The sequence below is a fragment of the Ananas comosus genome, linkage group 25 (genome assembly GCF_001540865.1).
Source record: "Ananas comosus cultivar F153 linkage group 25, ASM154086v1, whole genome shotgun sequence".
Lineage (NCBI taxonomy): Eukaryota > Viridiplantae > Streptophyta > Magnoliopsida > Poales > Bromeliaceae > Ananas > Ananas comosus.
This window is the reverse complement of record NC_033645.1, coordinates 566,635-583,940: the sequence shown is the minus strand read 5'-3', so window position 1 is coordinate 583,940 and position 17,306 is coordinate 566,635. Positions and strand designations below refer to the sequence as shown.

General features: G+C 38.7%; 3 protein-coding genes across 3 annotated transcripts; 1 reads left to right on the top strand and 2 right to left on the bottom strand.

The window, feature by feature from the left end:
• LOC109729071 (synaptotagmin-1-like) lies at window positions 1,541–7,668 on the top strand. The gene is made up of 13 exons (XM_020259721.1): window positions 1,541–1,692; window positions 1,757–1,870; window positions 2,536–2,634; window positions 2,724–2,774; window positions 2,863–2,986; window positions 3,190–3,308; window positions 3,459–3,560; window positions 3,649–3,723; window positions 4,020–4,096; window positions 4,183–4,429; window positions 4,955–5,308; window positions 5,398–5,529; window positions 7,201–7,668. Exons 2-13 carry the CDS (start codon window positions 1,760–1,762, stop codon window positions 7,327–7,329), a joined length of 1,620 nt encoding a protein of 539 aa, XP_020115310.1. The 5' UTR covers window positions 1,541–1,692; window positions 1,757–1,759; the 3' UTR covers window positions 7,330–7,668.
• On the bottom strand, window positions 7,824–11,520 carry LOC109729072. Its single transcript, XM_020259722.1, has 5 exons — window positions 11,054–11,520; window positions 10,767–10,948; window positions 10,366–10,449; window positions 10,133–10,272; window positions 7,824–8,841 (listed from the first exon to the last, which is right to left on the bottom strand). Exons 1-5 carry the CDS (start codon window positions 11,514–11,516, stop codon window positions 8,097–8,099), a joined length of 1,614 nt encoding a protein of 537 aa, XP_020115311.1. The 5' UTR covers window positions 11,517–11,520; the 3' UTR covers window positions 7,824–8,096.
• On the bottom strand, window positions 15,173–17,306 carry LOC109703573 (protein POLLENLESS 3-LIKE 2-like). The gene is made up of 4 exons (XM_020224229.1): window positions 16,964–17,306; window positions 16,654–16,866; window positions 16,396–16,551; window positions 15,173–16,303 (listed from the first exon to the last, which is right to left on the bottom strand). The coding sequence occupies exons 1-4, from the start codon at window positions 17,129–17,131 to the stop codon at window positions 15,437–15,439; spliced, it is 1,404 nt and encodes a 467-aa protein (XP_020079818.1). The 5' UTR covers window positions 17,132–17,306; the 3' UTR covers window positions 15,173–15,436.

Genomic DNA, 17,306 nt, shown 5'->3' with positions numbered 1-17,306 from the left:
ATACATTTAACTCAGAAGCATCTCCTGCGGTTCGCCTGCTGTCCAAGAATTTAAATATCTGATGGAGATCTCAACGCCTGTCTGTCATCAATTTTTTTTTCCTCTAATTTTTTATTTTTTTTTTAATTTTCCAAATGAATAACAGTCTGCAGTGGAAGAGGGAAGAAATTATTGTATGCATCCGGTGCACGGTGCACCACATTTTAAAATTTAAATCTCAGTGCAGAGATGTAGAAATCTGAATTTACTATAACACTTGAAGGTTTACAAATTAGGAATTATACATTTTGGACATCTATTTTTTGTTTATTTGTAAAAATAATTCTTGCAATGCAACTAAATGTTTAATTGTTTGATGTCTAGTTTATCAGTTTTCATAATCAGCAGCGGTCTTTTTATATAAGATTTGTTTTATTTAAATTGTATCGTAATTTTAAAATACTAATCATCAAAATTTTAAACGAAATTATCTTACATGTCGAATTTTTTGACACATACTCTGAATTGCTACGAACTTCTATATAAAAAAGGTAAAAGCGTACATAACATATTTGAATTATAAATCATCTCGAACTGAGTATCTAACTTTTCAAAATTTAAATTTCACTACCAATCTTTCAATTTGTTTAATTTGACTCAGTTAACAATACTTTAACTTCAAATTTTGAATGCGTCGTTTATCTTTACAGATTTAGTTATTATACTTCATATAATTCTCGCAACTATAAATTTATTAAAACAAATAATTTAACTTAAATTTTAAAATTACAATATAATTGACTGGTTCAAATCAAATAAATTGAAAAATTGAGTAACAAATCAAAATTTTGAAAGATTAAATAAACGATTTTAAAATGGTTCTCTGATAAATTTTATTAGTGTTTCTATAAAAATGTAGAGCACTTTTGAAATGGGTAGACCGAAATGTGAGACGGATGCACCTGGTGTAGGAAATATGATTAAATTAATTATTATAAGGGAGCTGCACTTCTCTCGCACTCCCCCAAATGCTTCGAATCCTATTCCAAAATTAATTGGGTAAACTTCAGATACCACCCATACAGTTTCGCATTTTCTCACTTTAATATCCTGTAATTTAAAGTGTATTAATTTAGTATTTTATGGTTTCATTTTTCTCTTTTCGTCAGCTTCTTCGTTAATATTTCGTTAAATTATATACAAAAAATTTCAGATATCCCACCTAAGTTTATTAAATATTCACTTTAGTATCCTTTAGTTTTAATTTTATCACTAATTTAACAAAAAAAATTAGTAAAATTAATAATAAAAAGAGAAAAATAAAACCACAGCGTACTAAATTGATACACTTTAAATCAAAGGGTACTAAAGTGAGAAAATGCAAAACTCGGGGGTAGTATTTGAAGTTTTTCCAAATTAATTTAATCAAAATCAAAATCCCCCAAAAGTCACCTTTCATCTCCCGCATAATTTTTTTTTGTATTTCAGATCCAACTAATGTCATGCATAGGCGTTGTGCGCCGAGTCCGCATAGACAACAACGCACACCTGGGGGGAAGCATATTTTGCCGACATAGAACCCAATTCATGTGACCCCATGCGGTCGCTTTCTCGATTCCGTAGCTTCTGATGAGGAGTTTTTATCTACATTTTCCAATCAACATTGTGCTTAGATGGGACTCGAGATCTGAATAACACTGGATAATATCGCAGGTGCGCGCGCCTCCTTTTTGTTCGCTTTTGAAGATAAAAAATTTGTTAATTTTTTCTCTTTTAGGTTATGGGTTTTGTGAGCACCGCGTTGGGTTTCACCAGATTCGGCGCCGGATTAACGGCCGGGGTTGTGATTGGGTACTACTTGTTCATTTATTTCCAACTCACTGATGTTAAGATGCGCTAATTAATCAGTTTTAGTTAACGCGTTTTAATTGTTTGAGATTGTTGTGATTGTACTGCTCTTTGTTTGTTTGTTTTTTTGTTTGTTTTTGGTAGCTAATTATTGTGTTGTTGTGTTTGGATTTTGGGGAAATTAGACCTAGAAATGGAGTTTTGAATATCTGAAGATTTTTGTTTGAGTTGGCTCATACTTGCTTTAATGCTGTGCGTATCTGACCTTTGACAGTGTAAAAATGGCTTGTAGATGATGTAACGGATTAGCTCGACTATATTCTGATTTTTTTTTTTTTTTTTTTTTGGGTGGTAGATCACGTGTATATAAGCCATTAAGCTGCATTTCAACTGAACTTGGATTGATTAGGTATCGATCTTTTTATTGTGGATTTCACTTGGTCGAAAAAAATGTACAGCAAAATGCAATGAAATTGTAAGTTGTGACTAAAACAAATGAATTGCCGACAACAAGATTTACTGAAAGTGCCGTAGAGATTGCATTAAGTACAGGGGAGTACTATTTGTAGTAGAATAGTATTTAAATTGTAAGAAAGATATAAATTTTTTGTACCGTGACCGCGAGAACAAAGGAATTGTGCATGTTAAGTAGTATCATGTGAAGAATGCTGTTTGATTCTGACCTCTTGTCGTCCTTTTCTTCGTCAGGATCCTAAAGTCCGTCCGATTGTTGAGCATGATTCGAAATCTTTGGAGCGCATTCTGCCAGAAATCCCCTTATGGGTAAAATGTCCGGACTATGATCGAGTATGTGTAGCTAAATAATTGATTCACTAATCACCGTAGAACATCTGCTGTAATTTAACTTGATTATTCTTCTCTTCCACCCTTCGCAGATTGATTGGCTAAACAGGTTCTTGGAGATGATGTGGCCTTATCTGGACAAAGTATGATCTGTTGATTAGTCTTTGCAGTAATGCTGAGCGTGTGAAAGATGCGAAATTATTCATTCAGTGTTTTCTGTTCCTTTTTCAGGCGATCTGTAGAACCGCGAAAGAAATTGCTAAACCAATTATTGATGAGAATACTGCGAAATATAAGATTGATTCGGTTGGATTCGAAACATTCACTTTGGGTACCTTGCCCCCAACTTTTCAAGGTTTGTTTTGGTGAATTTGTTGCCTTCTTTTTGTGTTTTTCCATGCTGACCATGTTTTCCACCATCCAAGAATGATGCAGCATTTACTGGAAAAAAGAAGAAGAAGAAGCAAATATGTTGCTTTCTTTTTCTTTAATGAGAATCCTGCTTATAGCTGTGCTGCAATATGTACATTCTATTAATGGGTTCTTTTTCTTTTTTAGGAATGAAAGTCTATGTTACGGAGGAGCAGGAGTTGATTATGGAACCTTCACTTAAATGGGCCGGAAACCCTAATGTCACTGTTGTTGTCAAGGCATATGGATTGAAAGCAACTGCTCAGGTTATTGAGATATGTTTATTTATGAGAAAAAATAATTTTACTGTGTCACTATATTCTTTCGACCCTTTTTTTGTGGAAGGACTAGAATCCTTGGTAGTTAGAAGTTAATATTCTGGAGGCAAAATACTTATGCAGTTTGATACTTTTCAGGTGGTGGATTTGCAAATTTTTGCTAAACCGCGTATTACTTTGAAACCATTGGTCCCTAATTTTCCTTGCTTTGCGAAGATTTATGTGTCGCTTATGGAGAAGGTAAGTGAGAGGAAAGCTTGAATATCGTATAATTTCCGTTGATTACGAGTTTCTATTGCTTTGCATTAACTATGCCTTTCTCCTGCAGCCACACGTTGATTTCGGACTAAAACTTCTGGGTGCAGATCTTATGGCTATTCCTGGTCTTTATCGATATGTACAGGTTAGTTTCCTGTTCCTATCTCTATAGTTCTCCATTTGTCCTTTTCGTGGTTGTTCATGAAACCGATTTGAGATATTAATGTCCACATCCGGTGCATCAAATTACTCTGAAACCAAACAAATTTTATTTTCACTATATGGGATTATGCACGTTCAAGTAAACTTTTTCCTGTCCACTACCTCCTGTTGTTTAATTTTGCCTTTGATTCTTTATTAATCATAGAAAGAATTATTTGCATATATTTTTACCAGACTGACCCTCTGATACTTTGCACTTTCTTTCTGATCCATCTGCAGGAGACCATTAAGAAGCAGGTCGCTAGTATGTATCTATGGCCTAGGACACTCGAAGTTCCCATAATGGATCCTTCAAAGTAAATTATCTTAAATCATTTGCAATTCTTAAGAAACACTACGTATTACCATGGAATGAGCAAACATTATTTCTCCTACTTTGCAGAGCATCAAAGAAGCCAGTCGGAATTCTACATGTGAAGGTTGTGAGGGCACTTAAACTGCGAAAGAAAGATTTGTTGGGTAAATCAGATCCCTACGTGAAACTTAAGCTGTCGGAAGATAGGCTTCCGTCGAAGAAAACAACAGTGAAGCACAGTAATCTCAACCCCGAATGGAATGAGGAATTCAAATTTGTTGTTAAAGATCCCGAAACTCAAACTTTGGAGTTCAGTGTCTTTGACTGGGAACAGGCATGCCTTTTTTCTCCACCAATTCACCTTGTGATTTTTTCTGGATAGAATGTTCGGCTAGTTCTTTACTATCATGATATTGTGATGTGGTACCTAATCCTTTCACTTAAACACTATAATCATTGAACTCTCTTGCATGTTGCAATCCCATCCCCAGCTGTCAAAAGAAGCTAATATATATATATATATGTGTGTGTGTGTGTGTGTGTGTGTGTGTGTGTGTGCACGCGCGCACGTATGTATTGTTAGCTGATACTTCCTTTTGTGAAATAACCATTTATTTCCTTAACCTGAATCTTGTTTTAATTTAGGTGTTCAAGAAAATTTAATTTACAGCAAAAGACAATTGATGTCCGAATTTTTTTTTTTTAGTTCATTTTTTTTTAAGTGTTTAAGTTTAGGGACCAAGTTGCAGCATTGGGGATAGTGAAGTGGACTATCCATATATTTTGCCCAAACTTTTCTGCTCAAAGTTATCATAACTAGTATCTATTTACTTATTTGAGCTGTTCTTTAATTTTTTAGGTTGGGAAACATGACAAAATGGGCATGAATGCAATTCGGTTGAAAGACTTGCCCCCTGATGAGACAAAGACGTTGACCCTCGACTTGCTTAAAAATATGGATCCAAATGATGCTCAGAATGAGAAGTTACGTGGACAAATTGTGCTTGATGTAACATATAAGCCTTTTAAGGAAGAAGAGATGCCTAAAGATGTTAGTGAAGATTCAAGTGTAGTAGAGAAGGCTCCGGATGATACTCCTTCAGGCGGTGGTTTGCTTGTTGTTATCATTCATGAAGCTCAAGATCTCGAAGGAAAGCATCACACCAACCCCTACGTGCGAGTCATTTTTAGAGGGGAGGATAAGAAAACCGGGGTATTATGCATTATCAGTTACTAGATCTCAAGTTTTAATTTAGGCATGTAATTTCATCTGATGATGGAATACCTTTTTCCTGGATGCAGCACATTAAAAAAAATAGAGATCCCCGTTGGGAGGAGGAGTTCCAGTTTGTATGTGAAGAACCACCGATTAACGACAAAATCCATGTAGAGGTACTTAGTAGGCCACCGAACAAGGGAATTTTACACTCCAAGGTATTCAATCTTCATATTCTGCTTTTCTTTAAATAATATTTTCAGATTGATCATAGGGTGCGCTTGGTTCGAGTTATCCTGACAGGATTACAGGCAATCCTACCAGGATAACTGTGTTTGGTTAATCCGCTATGTAATCTAGTCGTTAATGTAGCATTACAAATTGAGCAGGATTACATCGAAAATATTAACGAGAGGGGGGTCGTGTATCTTGCATTAATGAAAACCGGTAATACTACATACTATGTAAAATGATAATTTTACCCCTCTAACTCCCGAAACACTTTCAATACTTCATTTTAAAAATTTTAATTTAAAATTTTGAATTGTCAACTTTTAAATTTAATTTAAATTTAAATTTTAAAATTTTAAATTTTAAATTTTTAAACTTCAAATTTAAAATTTTGATTTCTGAATTTTAAATTTAGATTTTAATTTTTNGCTCCAACTACCGAAACCCTTCCAATACTTCATTTTAAAAATTTTAATTTAAAATTTTGAATTATCAAAACTAAAATTTAGTAAAAAAAATATTATTTGTAAACAGTAAAAGAAAAGTTTACAAAATATGGTTAAGGGCAATTTTGGAATACACTATATTTTATTGTCGACATTACTGAATTTTATAGACAGAACCAAACATATTAATGCTATAACCATTGCAATCCAGCAGTATATTACTGTATTAAACCAAACACGCTAATGCAGTATAAGTAGTAATCTCTTTTAGAAATCCAAGATACCTGGATATATCGAAATACTCTGTAATATTATGTAACTTGAACCAAACGCGCCCATAATGTAATATATGCGACTTTACCTTGTAGTGTATCTGGTTTTCTGCACCTCACAGAGTTTTTGAGTTGCTATGTAAACAATGATCTTAGTTATCCTCCATAATCGCAGTTGTTGAATAAGTACGATTTGTTTTCATGCACCTAACTCTTAATTTTATCACTAGAGAGTGTGAAACAACTTTTTTTCCCCTAAAAGCTCAAGCTGCTAGAGAACAATATTTTTATATTTTGTATGCAACACTCTCCCTAATATCTGGAGTCAAAACATGGACATAACGTCAAATTGAGGAAATTAAAGGTGAGTAGGTTCTCGTAAAAAGTTGAACGCAGGAAACTGCAGCTTTGTTATATGTGAAATAATCCCTTCTTTTTCTGAAAGTTTACACAGCTAGAGAACTGTGTTTAAGTATTTTTGTATTCCAATCGATAATAGAGAATAAAGTTGGTGGCGCAATAAGTTACAACTGATTGGAGGGTAATTATAGGCAATGTCAGGATAAAATGCTGCAGGTCCTTCGTTAGGTGTTTATATAGGGTCTAGGCTTTTGAGTCTCTTATTGAAAGTTCGTTGTTTGTTTTAGTGTTTAAAATCTGATCTGGGTAAATTCCACTAAATGGGAAATTGGAAGTACAAATGGCGTTAAAATTTTTCTACTCGTAGTTTCTTTCGATATTTTTATTGCTAGCAGTAAGCCATGATTGCGTTGTGACTGAAACTTGTTAGCTGGAACCAGTACAGTAAACTATCCTTCTCTTTGCGTATACTGTCTTTTTTATTTTTTGCAGCGTATTTATTATTCTGTTTGATGTTTTAAAGACTTTTTACCTTTTGACGAGTTTTCTTGTGTTACCTTTTTCATTTTCTCTTCAACAGGAAACATTGGGCTATGTTGATATAAGCCTTGCAGATGTTGTGAACAACAAAAGAATCAATGAAAAATATCACCTCATCGACTCGAAAAATGGCCAGATTCAAATCGAACTGCAGTGGAGAACTTCATAGAACTCTCACAGGAGCAAACCAGACTTTGGGTTTGGGTGACAAATTATAGGAGAGGAGATGCATCTTGCAAAATAATTTGAACATACATCAGCATATGTTTTTGACCTGGAGATTTCTTCATACTGCTTTAAAGATAGTTTAAGTGTTCTGTTAATATGGATTTCTTTAATTGATTCAGAATTCAAAATTGTGCTAGGTAAACTGGATTGCATTAGTTTATCTTGCTTAGTTGTGTAGATCTTGCTCTCTTTTCCTGTGATCAAAGTATTAGTCCAGTCTGTAACATTGTACTACTTCAACATCTTGAAAAAAAAAGATTGTTAGACTAATCTTTTCCTACCGTTGTATGTCACTTTGTACTACTTCAAGATTTGGGCAAAATTATATCCACAGTAAAAAAAAGGTGTGTCTAAAAAAGAAAAATTGTCTGATGAAATTTCTTTTCAATGATGCAGAAGGCCTTATTGTACTGCAAAATAATGCGGCATCAGTGATCAATCCCAAACCAAAATTGCATTGAATCCACCATCTGATTCAATACCTAGTACTCAGAATGTAATTAATATAAAGCAGCCTCGAACTTGATTACAAATCTAAATAGGATGAGAGACCCACTACTATGATAATCTACACACATTTCTCCAGCAACTAATACCTACAGAAGGAAAACAAACCTCAAAAAAGCTTGTAGAACACCTCACCCTACTATGCTCTTAACTGTATACAATTTACACACTGATTTTATCTTCTTTTCTCTCATGGAACTCTCAGGTCAGCAGCCTCTTTGAGTCGAGGATTTTTTCTGAAACCCTTCTGTGATTGTAAACCGACTCGAACGCCTGCATGCAAATGCTCGCGAATCCGGTCATGGTTTGAAAGACATTCGGAAAGCCGGTCTGCAAATTGTTTAAAGTCATCGCCCTCGTCACCCCCACGCTCTTCTCATATTTGCTCTTCTCCTCCTCCGCCTTAGCCTTCAAAGCCTCCACCTTCGCCCGCTTCTCATTTGCTACGTAAGGACCGTGCTTAGACTCGAGAGATCTTAATTCGTCTGCTCTCTTCTCGAGGTCTTTAAAAGCCGCCTCCGATCTCTTCTTCTCCTTCTGCTCTTCCGACTGTTGAGCTACGATCGAACGGATCACGATCAAGAAGCTCTTAAGCCCTTCAGAAGCCACTTTGTCGGGGATTCGATCGACGGCGAGTTGCCACTCCTCGCATAGAGAGTAGATGTCGGAGTTTTGGTGAGTACCCGTAAGCGGGTCGTGGTGGAACTGGAAGAGGGAGAGGCGGAGCCAACCTGTGAGGGAGTTTATGTAGTCTCTTTGGGAGTTGATGAGAGTGCAGAAGCCCGAGTACCAGCGCTCAACCTCGATCTCGAGTTGGATAGTAGCCTGGCGGTGTAAGTCGGAAGTGGGATTCGGGTTTGATGCATTGTTGAGGTACTGCAGCTGCTGGACGATGTGAGTTTGGACTTGGTGGCACTGGTACATGCTCCGCCACATGCCCATCATGCTGAGATTTTTCGTACAGGAAAACATTAGACAAGAAAGGGGGAGAGAGCAAAAAAGGGAACAAATATTAGATGATTCAATTGATAAAAAACTAGCATACGTACATACCGGTCATGATTTGTATTTGATTTGTGACTATGGTCGTATAAATACTGCAGATCTGAAGGAACTACTTATTCATGCATATAAAAGCATGTCTAAGTGTTGATTTGCACAGGACATATACATACCAATCATATTAACTGCTTATATTCACAACCCATAATCTCTCTCTGATGTTCAAACACTGCGTAGTCCAAAACAATCAAAGGGGCCACCTAGTTGAGGCCTCTTCGCTTACCGTACCCTTACCATCCAAATACCTAAAAAAGTATCTTAAGTAGCTCTCAGTAGTTTTCCTCGTCCAGATCAAATAAATTATCAACACAATCATCCGAGTTTACTCGACAACGAGGAGTTCGAAAGCATTAAATCATAAAGAGGATGAACTACCAGTCCAAACAGAAGAAGAGGGGAAAAAAGCAAGAGTGTTGTCAAATACTTTTCGTACCACGTTTCCAAAAACTGGCAGAAAATGCTGTAACGATGTAAATCGCAGTTTCGTTTATTATTCTGACAATGAAGACACGAATAAGGATCTAGACAGCATGACAAGCTGGTTTAGCAGTAATACTATCTGCAACATGTCAAACAAATATTCCTAATTAGCTTCAGAAAATCCTGCTCTATTAGTCTAATACAATAAAAAGCAGCGTAACTCCAAATCTTCTCCATTTGCTCAACAATCCCTTAGCTAGAGTCATGAGTATATGATGGATAGTCCAAATTCAAGGTGGCTTTACGAAAAACTAACAGTCCACACTGTCGCAATGTGGGTTTGCAGAGAGCAAAGGTAACAAGAATCAACACCCTTTCACTCTCTCCCCTTCTTTTGAGGCCCAGTAGTACCCTGACAGTCAATTCTATAATCAACTAAGAATCCACACTACCAGGTCCACATGACCAACCAGCTTCTGTAACTTCCCTAATTATGCGAAGTAATTATCTCACGGACTGCGGATTATAAACCCGGGCCGGCGCTCTCCTGAACGCAGTTAAATATGATCTACAGTGGCCCTTTTCCCATGTTGATCTTTGGGATTAGTTGATTGCTGGGTAACAGGTTTCTAAAAATTAAGATCTTTAAACTGTGAACTATTCCGAGGTTCTAACACACAACCATTGCTCGCTCTAATTCTGCAAAGCGCATAGCAATGGAAAACATGCGAAAAGAGAGTGGAAGAGAGACTAACCCAGTAACCAGGTCAAGGAGCTGAGGAAAGAGCTCAGACTCCCTCAGCCTAATAATCTCAGCAGTGGTAGTTTCTATAGCCTGAGTAGCCACCAACATCTTCGACTCCAACCTCTCAATCTCCATCCTATTCTTCTCAACCTTCAATCACCGAAACAGTTTAAACTTGTTACCTATACTGATAAAACTCGAAATCGCATATATATATATATATAAAGAGTAAAATGTAGCAACCTTAACATAGTCCACTCCCTTAATCTCCTGCTTCCTCAATAGGTCCACCCTCTTCTCATGCTCCTCCTTGTTGCGCTCGTAATTCTGATCAGTAACAAAAAAAATTTACAATTTAACTCACACAATAACTAAGTAAATGAAAAACAAGGAGAAAATGCTAATTCTCTGTTCATCTTTGTTACTGTTGGACCACCCACTGCATAATAGAATAATAAGAGAAACAAAACAAAAGAGAACATGGTGTCCTCGGGGAATCATAGTTGGCACCATAATAAGAACAAAAAAATGACAACAAAGAGAAAGTGAAATGTGGGGGTGGGCAAAAGCATTGGTTAAAGCAAAGCTAAAAGCAACACAATAAAGAGAGGAGTAAAAAAAGGGGGCTCAGAAATTAAGTGTACCTTCACTTCCTGGTACAGCTTCCTCTCCCAGGCGTAGAGCTTCTCTACTGTGGAGGAGTGGGTTGCAGAGGCGACTCCAAAACCACCACCATTGCTGATTCTTGTGAACCCACCACACATGGAGTTGGAGCTTTTGGACCAAACCAATGGGTTCAGGCTCTTCCCATAACTAAACACTTTTCCTGCGCAGTTAATTTGGATTAAAAGAGAAGATCACCAAATTGAACAAAATGATTGGGGAAAAAAGAAATGCAAAAGTTTCTCTTTTTTTCTTTTTTTTTTTTCACCGGATAGGCCTTGGGTGGAAGGGAAGTCGCAATTAGGGGCTTCTAAGAGGAAGGAGACATGGGCGCCCGCGTCGGCGGCTTTGAGGAAGTACTCGTCGAGCTCCTTGACGATCTCGGCGAGGTTTTTACCGGTGGTGCCGCCGCTCTTGGGGACGACGACCATGGCGAGCTCGCTCGCGGCGTCGCGGCCCTTGGCGTAGCAGCTCACCGACGAGGGCGGCGCCGCCACCGCCGCGGCGGCCGAGGCGGCGGAGGAGGTGTCTCCGCCGCCACCTACGGCGGCGGCGGCGGCGGTGGCGTCGTGCGGGGTGAGGGCGCCGAGGGCGAGCATTCCGGGGTTGAAGGTGGTGCGGAGAAGGCTCGGGAAGAGCCGGTCGGCGTCGGCCGCGGTGGCCGCGGTGCCATCGTCGCGGCGGAGGGACGACTCGCTGCTCCAGCAGGAGGACGGGATCCAGAGCGCCATCGCCCACTGCAANGGAGGAGGAGGAGGAGGAGGAGGAGGAGGAGGGGTGGGAGAGGAGGGGGATTGGGGGGACTCGGCGAGGGCGAATTGGAGGAGAGCGGAGCCCGTGGAGCGGAGGGCGCGGAGGTAGAGCGCGTGCGCGGCTGCCGCGCCGCGCCGCGCTTCGACCAGCTGCTTCATGTAGCGGCGCCGCGCCTTGCACCGCGACACCGCCTCCTTCCTCTCCAACCGAGACTGGCAACACCCCATTCCTCCTCCTCCTCCTCTTTCTCCTTCTTCTTCCTCGTAAAGTTCTCGTTTTTTCCCTTCTTTTTCTTTTTCTTTTTTTTTTTTTTGCTTCAGGACCTCGTATTGTATGAAAGGTGCCTTTTTCCTCTCCTCCTCCTCCTCTTCTTCTTCTTCTTCTTCTTCTTCTTCTCCTCCTTTGCTAAAGATCTCGTTTTGGAGCTACTTAGAAAGGGAATGTGGCTTCTTAAGATCAGACACCATGAATTTACTCCACTTCTTCTTCGATTTTGGGCGAGTCTCAACTTCGCATTTGTGAGTTTACTCCTCTTCTTCTTTTTGTATGTGGGGGCGATCAGCTGCTCTGGATCTTTGTCGATTTCTCCTTCGATTTTGGGTAAATCTCAGGGAAACAGCACATGGGTAACTTTCGCATTTGTGGGTTTACTACTTTTCACCCTCTCCGATTCGATTTAAATCGATGCTTCTCTCACCTCGTTCCCAATGAGTATACAACAAAAAGAGTCCCTTCACCTCCTCTCTCTCTCTCTCTCTCTCTCCCACAAATAGGAACTTGAGAACACAAATGGCTCTCTCTCTCTCTCTCTCTCTCTCTCTCTCTCTCTCTCTCTCTAAAATGGGGACTAGAGAACACCAATGGTGAAGAAGAAGCAGAGTGTGTGGACAGAGAGAGAGGGAGAGGAACAGAGGAGGTATAGAGAGTTTTGGGCAGTGTGCATGAGAGAGGTTTTTTCTCGGAGAACCACATTACCAAAAAACCCTTCCATTTCCTCTGAATATCACAGAACACCTTCCCATTTTTCGCGACAATTAAAGCCCCCTTCAGGGGCAAAATTTGAAACCACACGAGCAGCAGCAGCCAGAGGGGTAATTTGGTCACTTCACACACTCAACGGGCATGCGCTAAATTTGGATTGTAGGGGCATTTTCGTTCTTGTATTCAGGCTCAGGGGTAAATACGGAACTATAATTTGCCGTTGGGAGTTTTTGGCCTTTTTGGGGAGACGTGTATAGTGGGAGCGGGGCGCAAATGGGGAAAATTTTGGCGAAAAGCGGAGTCTTCTGACGAAAATGCCCCTTTAATATTTCTAAAAAAAAAAAATGTAATTTTTCCTCTGTTTTTTTTCGAAAGCACGTTGGAAGTAACGTATCACTCATCGTGGTACGCAGTATATAAATAGTAGTAATTATTTACTGAATTTGGAGTATCCGATTTGTCAGTGGATTTGACCATTCATTTTTGGATAAAAACTTTAAAATATAAAATTATCTTTTGGTGAAAATTTGGATGATCTTTCGCTTTGGTTACTAAACTTTAATTAGCTTTAATTAAATAATTAAATCTTAATTTTTATCCAAGTATAGGACTTACTTGAATAATGAACCATTTTGATTTACCTATCCATCTTTTAAAATTTTAATTTTATTCTTCAAATTTTTTAATTTATTTAATTTGAGTCATTACCGACACTTTAATTTTAAAATTTAATTTGTTTGTTTATCTTTATAGATTTAATTACTATATTTCTATAATTTTTATAATTATAAATTTATTAAATTAAATAATTAGCTTAAATTCTAAAGTTAATATGTTGTTAACCGACTCAAATCAAATAAATTGAAAGGTTAGATACTAAAATCAAAATTTTAAAAGATTGGATAATCAAATCAAAATAATTCATAGTTACAACAACATGACGATTGTAATTATTTACAAATACAAATCACGTGATTGGTTTGATAAATTTGAATCTAAAGGCTGCAGTTGAAATTATACGAGAAGATGCAACAGTAGCAATTAAAATTAAGCTAAAATTAGTTGTAGTTCCAGCTATAGTAATTAGGTAGAATAACTTCACACAAAAGATAAGCTTATATCTTTAATTACCTTTTGAGTATAAAATTATTTTCCTCTATAATAGAGACAATCTCACCATCCCATATATAAAGTTATAAAATTTTGCTATATAATTTTTAATTGTATATTACTAAACAAATTATTTGTCATTATAATATTTTCTACTGCATCCAAGATGTATGTAATTATTTTTATTGTATTTTCAACTGCATGTATTTGTAATTATATTGCATTTATAATTACATCCAACCACATGAACCCTAAATTTTGTTAATGATATAGTATTAATTAACTCTTTTATTAATTTTCACTTAAGTCTTTAGAATTTAGCTGAATAGCTATAAATGATTTAGGCTCTGCTCCTGTGAACTGCTCATGTATGTTTATAGATTGGATAGCAAACTGGAGATGAAGATTATATTTGCAAAATATAGAAAAAGCTCAGGGATTAAAATTTTTAAGGGAAAACTTCAAAAACCCCTCCTGTGGTTTCGTAGTTTCTTACTTTGCCTCCATGTGGTTTAAAATGTATCAAATTGCCCCCTTGTGGTTTCGTTTTTATCTTTTTAGTAGTTTTTTCGTTAATATTTTATTAAATTATATATAAAAAACTTCATATATTCATTTAGATTTATCAAATATTCACTTTAGTGCCCTTTAATTTTAATTTTATCACTGATTTAAAAAAAAATAATGAAATTGATAAAAAAAAAAAGAGAAAAAAAAAATCACTGGGGGGCAGATTGATACATTTTAAACCACAGGGGAACAAAATGAGAAAATACGAAACCACAGGAGGGGTTTTTGAAGTTTTTCCAAAATTTTAATTTAAGGGCGGGAGGATTCAATATATGCATTTTACTATGCCAGCGGCTGTGTTACTTTCTGCCGTTCTGGAGCTACATGACTTTCCCCGCGCGCGGCCGCATCTGCTTGCAGCATCACAGTTTGCCGCCCGACTTGCCTCTTGCCACTCATTCTCGAGACACAACCGCAGGCATTGGCTTCTTTTAAGCAACAGGTTTGATCCAAAATGGTAGCATTGCTCTTCTGATCATTATCACATCCCAATGTCATTGCTTTTTATTTTTATCTTCCACATAATCCTAGGATAAGTTAATTTACTAAACCATCTTGTTATTGAGTAGGCTCTCTAAACAAGTTGAGAGATAACACAAGTAAAACTTAATTTAGCACACCATCTTGTTGTTAAGCATCCTAAATCTAGTGAAAGAGAAACCTCCTACTACTACATTATATTTGACACAAATAGATCTCTTCCTAAATTAGGTCCTCTTAAACTAATGGGTAATTTTCTTATTATTGAACTGTTGTTCACTTTCATGCAATATAATAATTGCACACAAAAGGTCACAATGATCAGAAAAAGCTTCTGAAAATCACTGCAACAAAGAAAAGAAGATCTCAACAGGAAAAACTGAAAAACAAAACTCAAAATTTTTTAGATTGAAGAATAATTATCATTCTTGATGCAGGGAAAAAGTTCTGAAAATCACTGCAAAGAAATAAAAAAATCTGCACTGGAAAAAACTGGAAAAGGAAAACTGAATTCTTTATCATTGAAGAAGAATAATAGTCAAGTGGTTATTACATGTGTTAAGTAACAGTTAGAACAAGATCATAATGAAAAAATTAAGAAAAATTGCACAAGAACACACTCCCCCCTCCCCATGCTGCTCATTTGTTCAAAGGAGAACAAGTTCATCTCCTTAACTCCTACACCTAACTCCACTATTCCTCACTACTACTACTACTACTACTACTTACTATCACCTTCTCCCTTTTATTATCTCTCTTATTTCAAACAATTCAATGCTTGTGTAGTTATATCTTCGAATATCCTAAGCCTTTTCCCCATCTTCCCCTCACACAATGCTGGACTCTTCCCATCACCCTCCTTAGTATTATTGTTATTGCTATTGTTATTGTTATTGTTGTTCTCACTATTCTCATCCTCAAGAACAGGAGCAAGAGCTGCCGCGACGATGGCCTCCTCGAACGCGGTGTTATCCGGCAATTCCGGCCACTTATCCTCCCCCGATGACGACTTCCTCCTCCCCGCCGCCTCTTCCTCCGTTTTCTCCGCTCCGTTGCCCGACCGCGTCCTCTTAAGGTTCCCTAGAGGGTCATTCAACTGGCCATGAGCGCCATTTATCTCCTTCATTGTCTGCGTCGAGTAGAACGGGCGTGCGCCCACGTTGAGCATCATCGTGTTGTTCTGAATCGAACTGAATTTCGCCACCTCCGCTGCCGCTGCTGCCGCAGTGATGTTCTCGTCAGCGAACTGCGCAGCGGGACGGGGAGGGAGGAGGTAGTCGATGCAGGGCTGTGGCTGCCAGATGGAGGACGAGCCCAGGAACGACGTGTCGAAGAGCCACGCCGGCCCCGGGCGGCCCACGAGCTTGGTCTCGAGGTCGCGGAGCATCTCCTGGGCGCGCTCGAAGGCCTTCAGGTGGGAGTCAGGCCCGCGGAGGCTGTCGATCACCGCCGGCGTCACCTGCCTCAGGGTTTCCTTCGCCTCGGCGATGCGCCCCTGCTTCATGAGGCAGATGCCTAAATTGCACTTCTTGTTGTTGTCAGAGCCAATGAGGAGCGCCTTTCGGTAGGCCAATTCGGCTTCGACGTAGTTCTCCTTTTGCATCAGTGCCCATCCCAAATTCCCCTGTAACATTCAACCAATTCCTACTCACCACTCCAAATTTTCTTTCTCAGGAAATTAGCAAGAAAAAGATTCAGGATTGTGAGTTCCTTTACCAGCAGCCTAGTAGCTTCTTGCTCTACTGAGACTTGAAACTTTTTCCCTTGCGACCGCGCGGTTTTCGTGCGCTTTCCGTTAAAGGCGAGACCTTGTTGGATTAGCTGCAACTTGTGCTTCAGAAGAGCTATTTGATCATCCAATCTCCCACATCTCTGCAACACATCAAGCAAAATCTAACTAGTTCAACAACAAGAACTAATAACTAACACACATTGTTCCAGAAAAAAGAAATAAAGGGGGGAAAAAGAAAGAACCTTGAACAAATCTAAGAGAATGTTATCGAGGGACTCTTGGGCCTGATCCGAACACCGGTTCCTCAACGACTTGATCGCCTCGACGGCTTCCTCCGCCCGATTCTGCTGCTTCATCACAATGGCCATGTCCTTGAGCGCGCTGTCGACGCGATCGCCCGCGTTGATCGCCGCCCAAAATAAGGCTATCGCCTTCTCGGGGTCCTTGTCGACGAGCTAATCGATTCAATCACCAAACAAAAGAACGAAATAATTAGAACCGAAGAACCCAAATTTGACATCTTTGTCAGCACGAAGCAAAGCTAAGTTGTACCTGAACTTTTTTCGCCTTGACGTACGGGGTGTCGCCGACGGGGATTTTGTGGGTAACGTGGAACGATTCGGACCGCGTTCTCGCGATCGGCTTGACAGGCGAGCACGGCGCCGATTTCGACGGCCTGATGCTGGTGGGTAAGTTGATGTTCCAGGGGTCTTGCATCATTTTCGAATCTTTATTGGATTAAATTGAAAAAAAATAGTAGGAATTTGGAGGAGGAGGAGGGACTTATCGTTCTCTTTTGGGTCCTCTTCTCTCTACAATTAGGAAGAGATGAGGGAACAAAGTAGAGAGAGAGGAGGAAGAGGAAGAGGAGAATGAGAGGGAGCTTTGGATTCTC

Coding starts and splice junctions, on each gene's coding strand:
- LOC109729071 (XM_020259721.1), top strand. CDS start 1,760: ATGGGTTTTGTGAGCACCGCGTTGGGTTTCACCAGATTCGGCGCCGGA. Junction 2,987..3,189: donor CTTGCCCCCAACTTTTCAAG/GTTTGTTTTGGT, acceptor TTTCTTTTTTAG/GAATGAAAGTCTATGTTACG. Junction 3,724..4,019: donor GTCTTTATCGATATGTACAG/GTTAGTTTCCTG, acceptor ATCCATCTGCAG/GAGACCATTAAGAAGCAGGT.
- LOC109729072 (XM_020259722.1), bottom strand. CDS start 11,516: ATGGCGCTCTGGATCCCGTCCTCCTGCTGGAGCAGCGAGTCGTCCCTC. Junction 10,949..11,053: donor TTCCACCCAAGGCCTATCCG/GTGAAAAAAAAA, acceptor TTAACTGCGCAG/GAAAAGTGTTTAGTTATGGG. Junction 10,273..10,365: donor AGGGAGTGGACTATGTTAAG/GTTGCTACATTT, acceptor CGGTGATTGAAG/GTTGAGAAGAATAGGATGGA.
- LOC109703573 (XM_020224229.1), bottom strand. CDS start 17,131: ATGATGCAAGACCCCTGGAACATCAACTTACCCACCAGCATCAGGCCG. Junction 16,867..16,963: donor TCAAGGCGAAAAAAGTTCAG/GTACAACTTAGC, acceptor TGAATCGATTAG/CTCGTCGACAAGGACCCCGA. Junction 16,304..16,395: donor AAGAAGCTACTAGGCTGCTG/GTAAAGGAACTC, acceptor TGAATGTTACAG/GGGAATTTGGGATGGGCACT.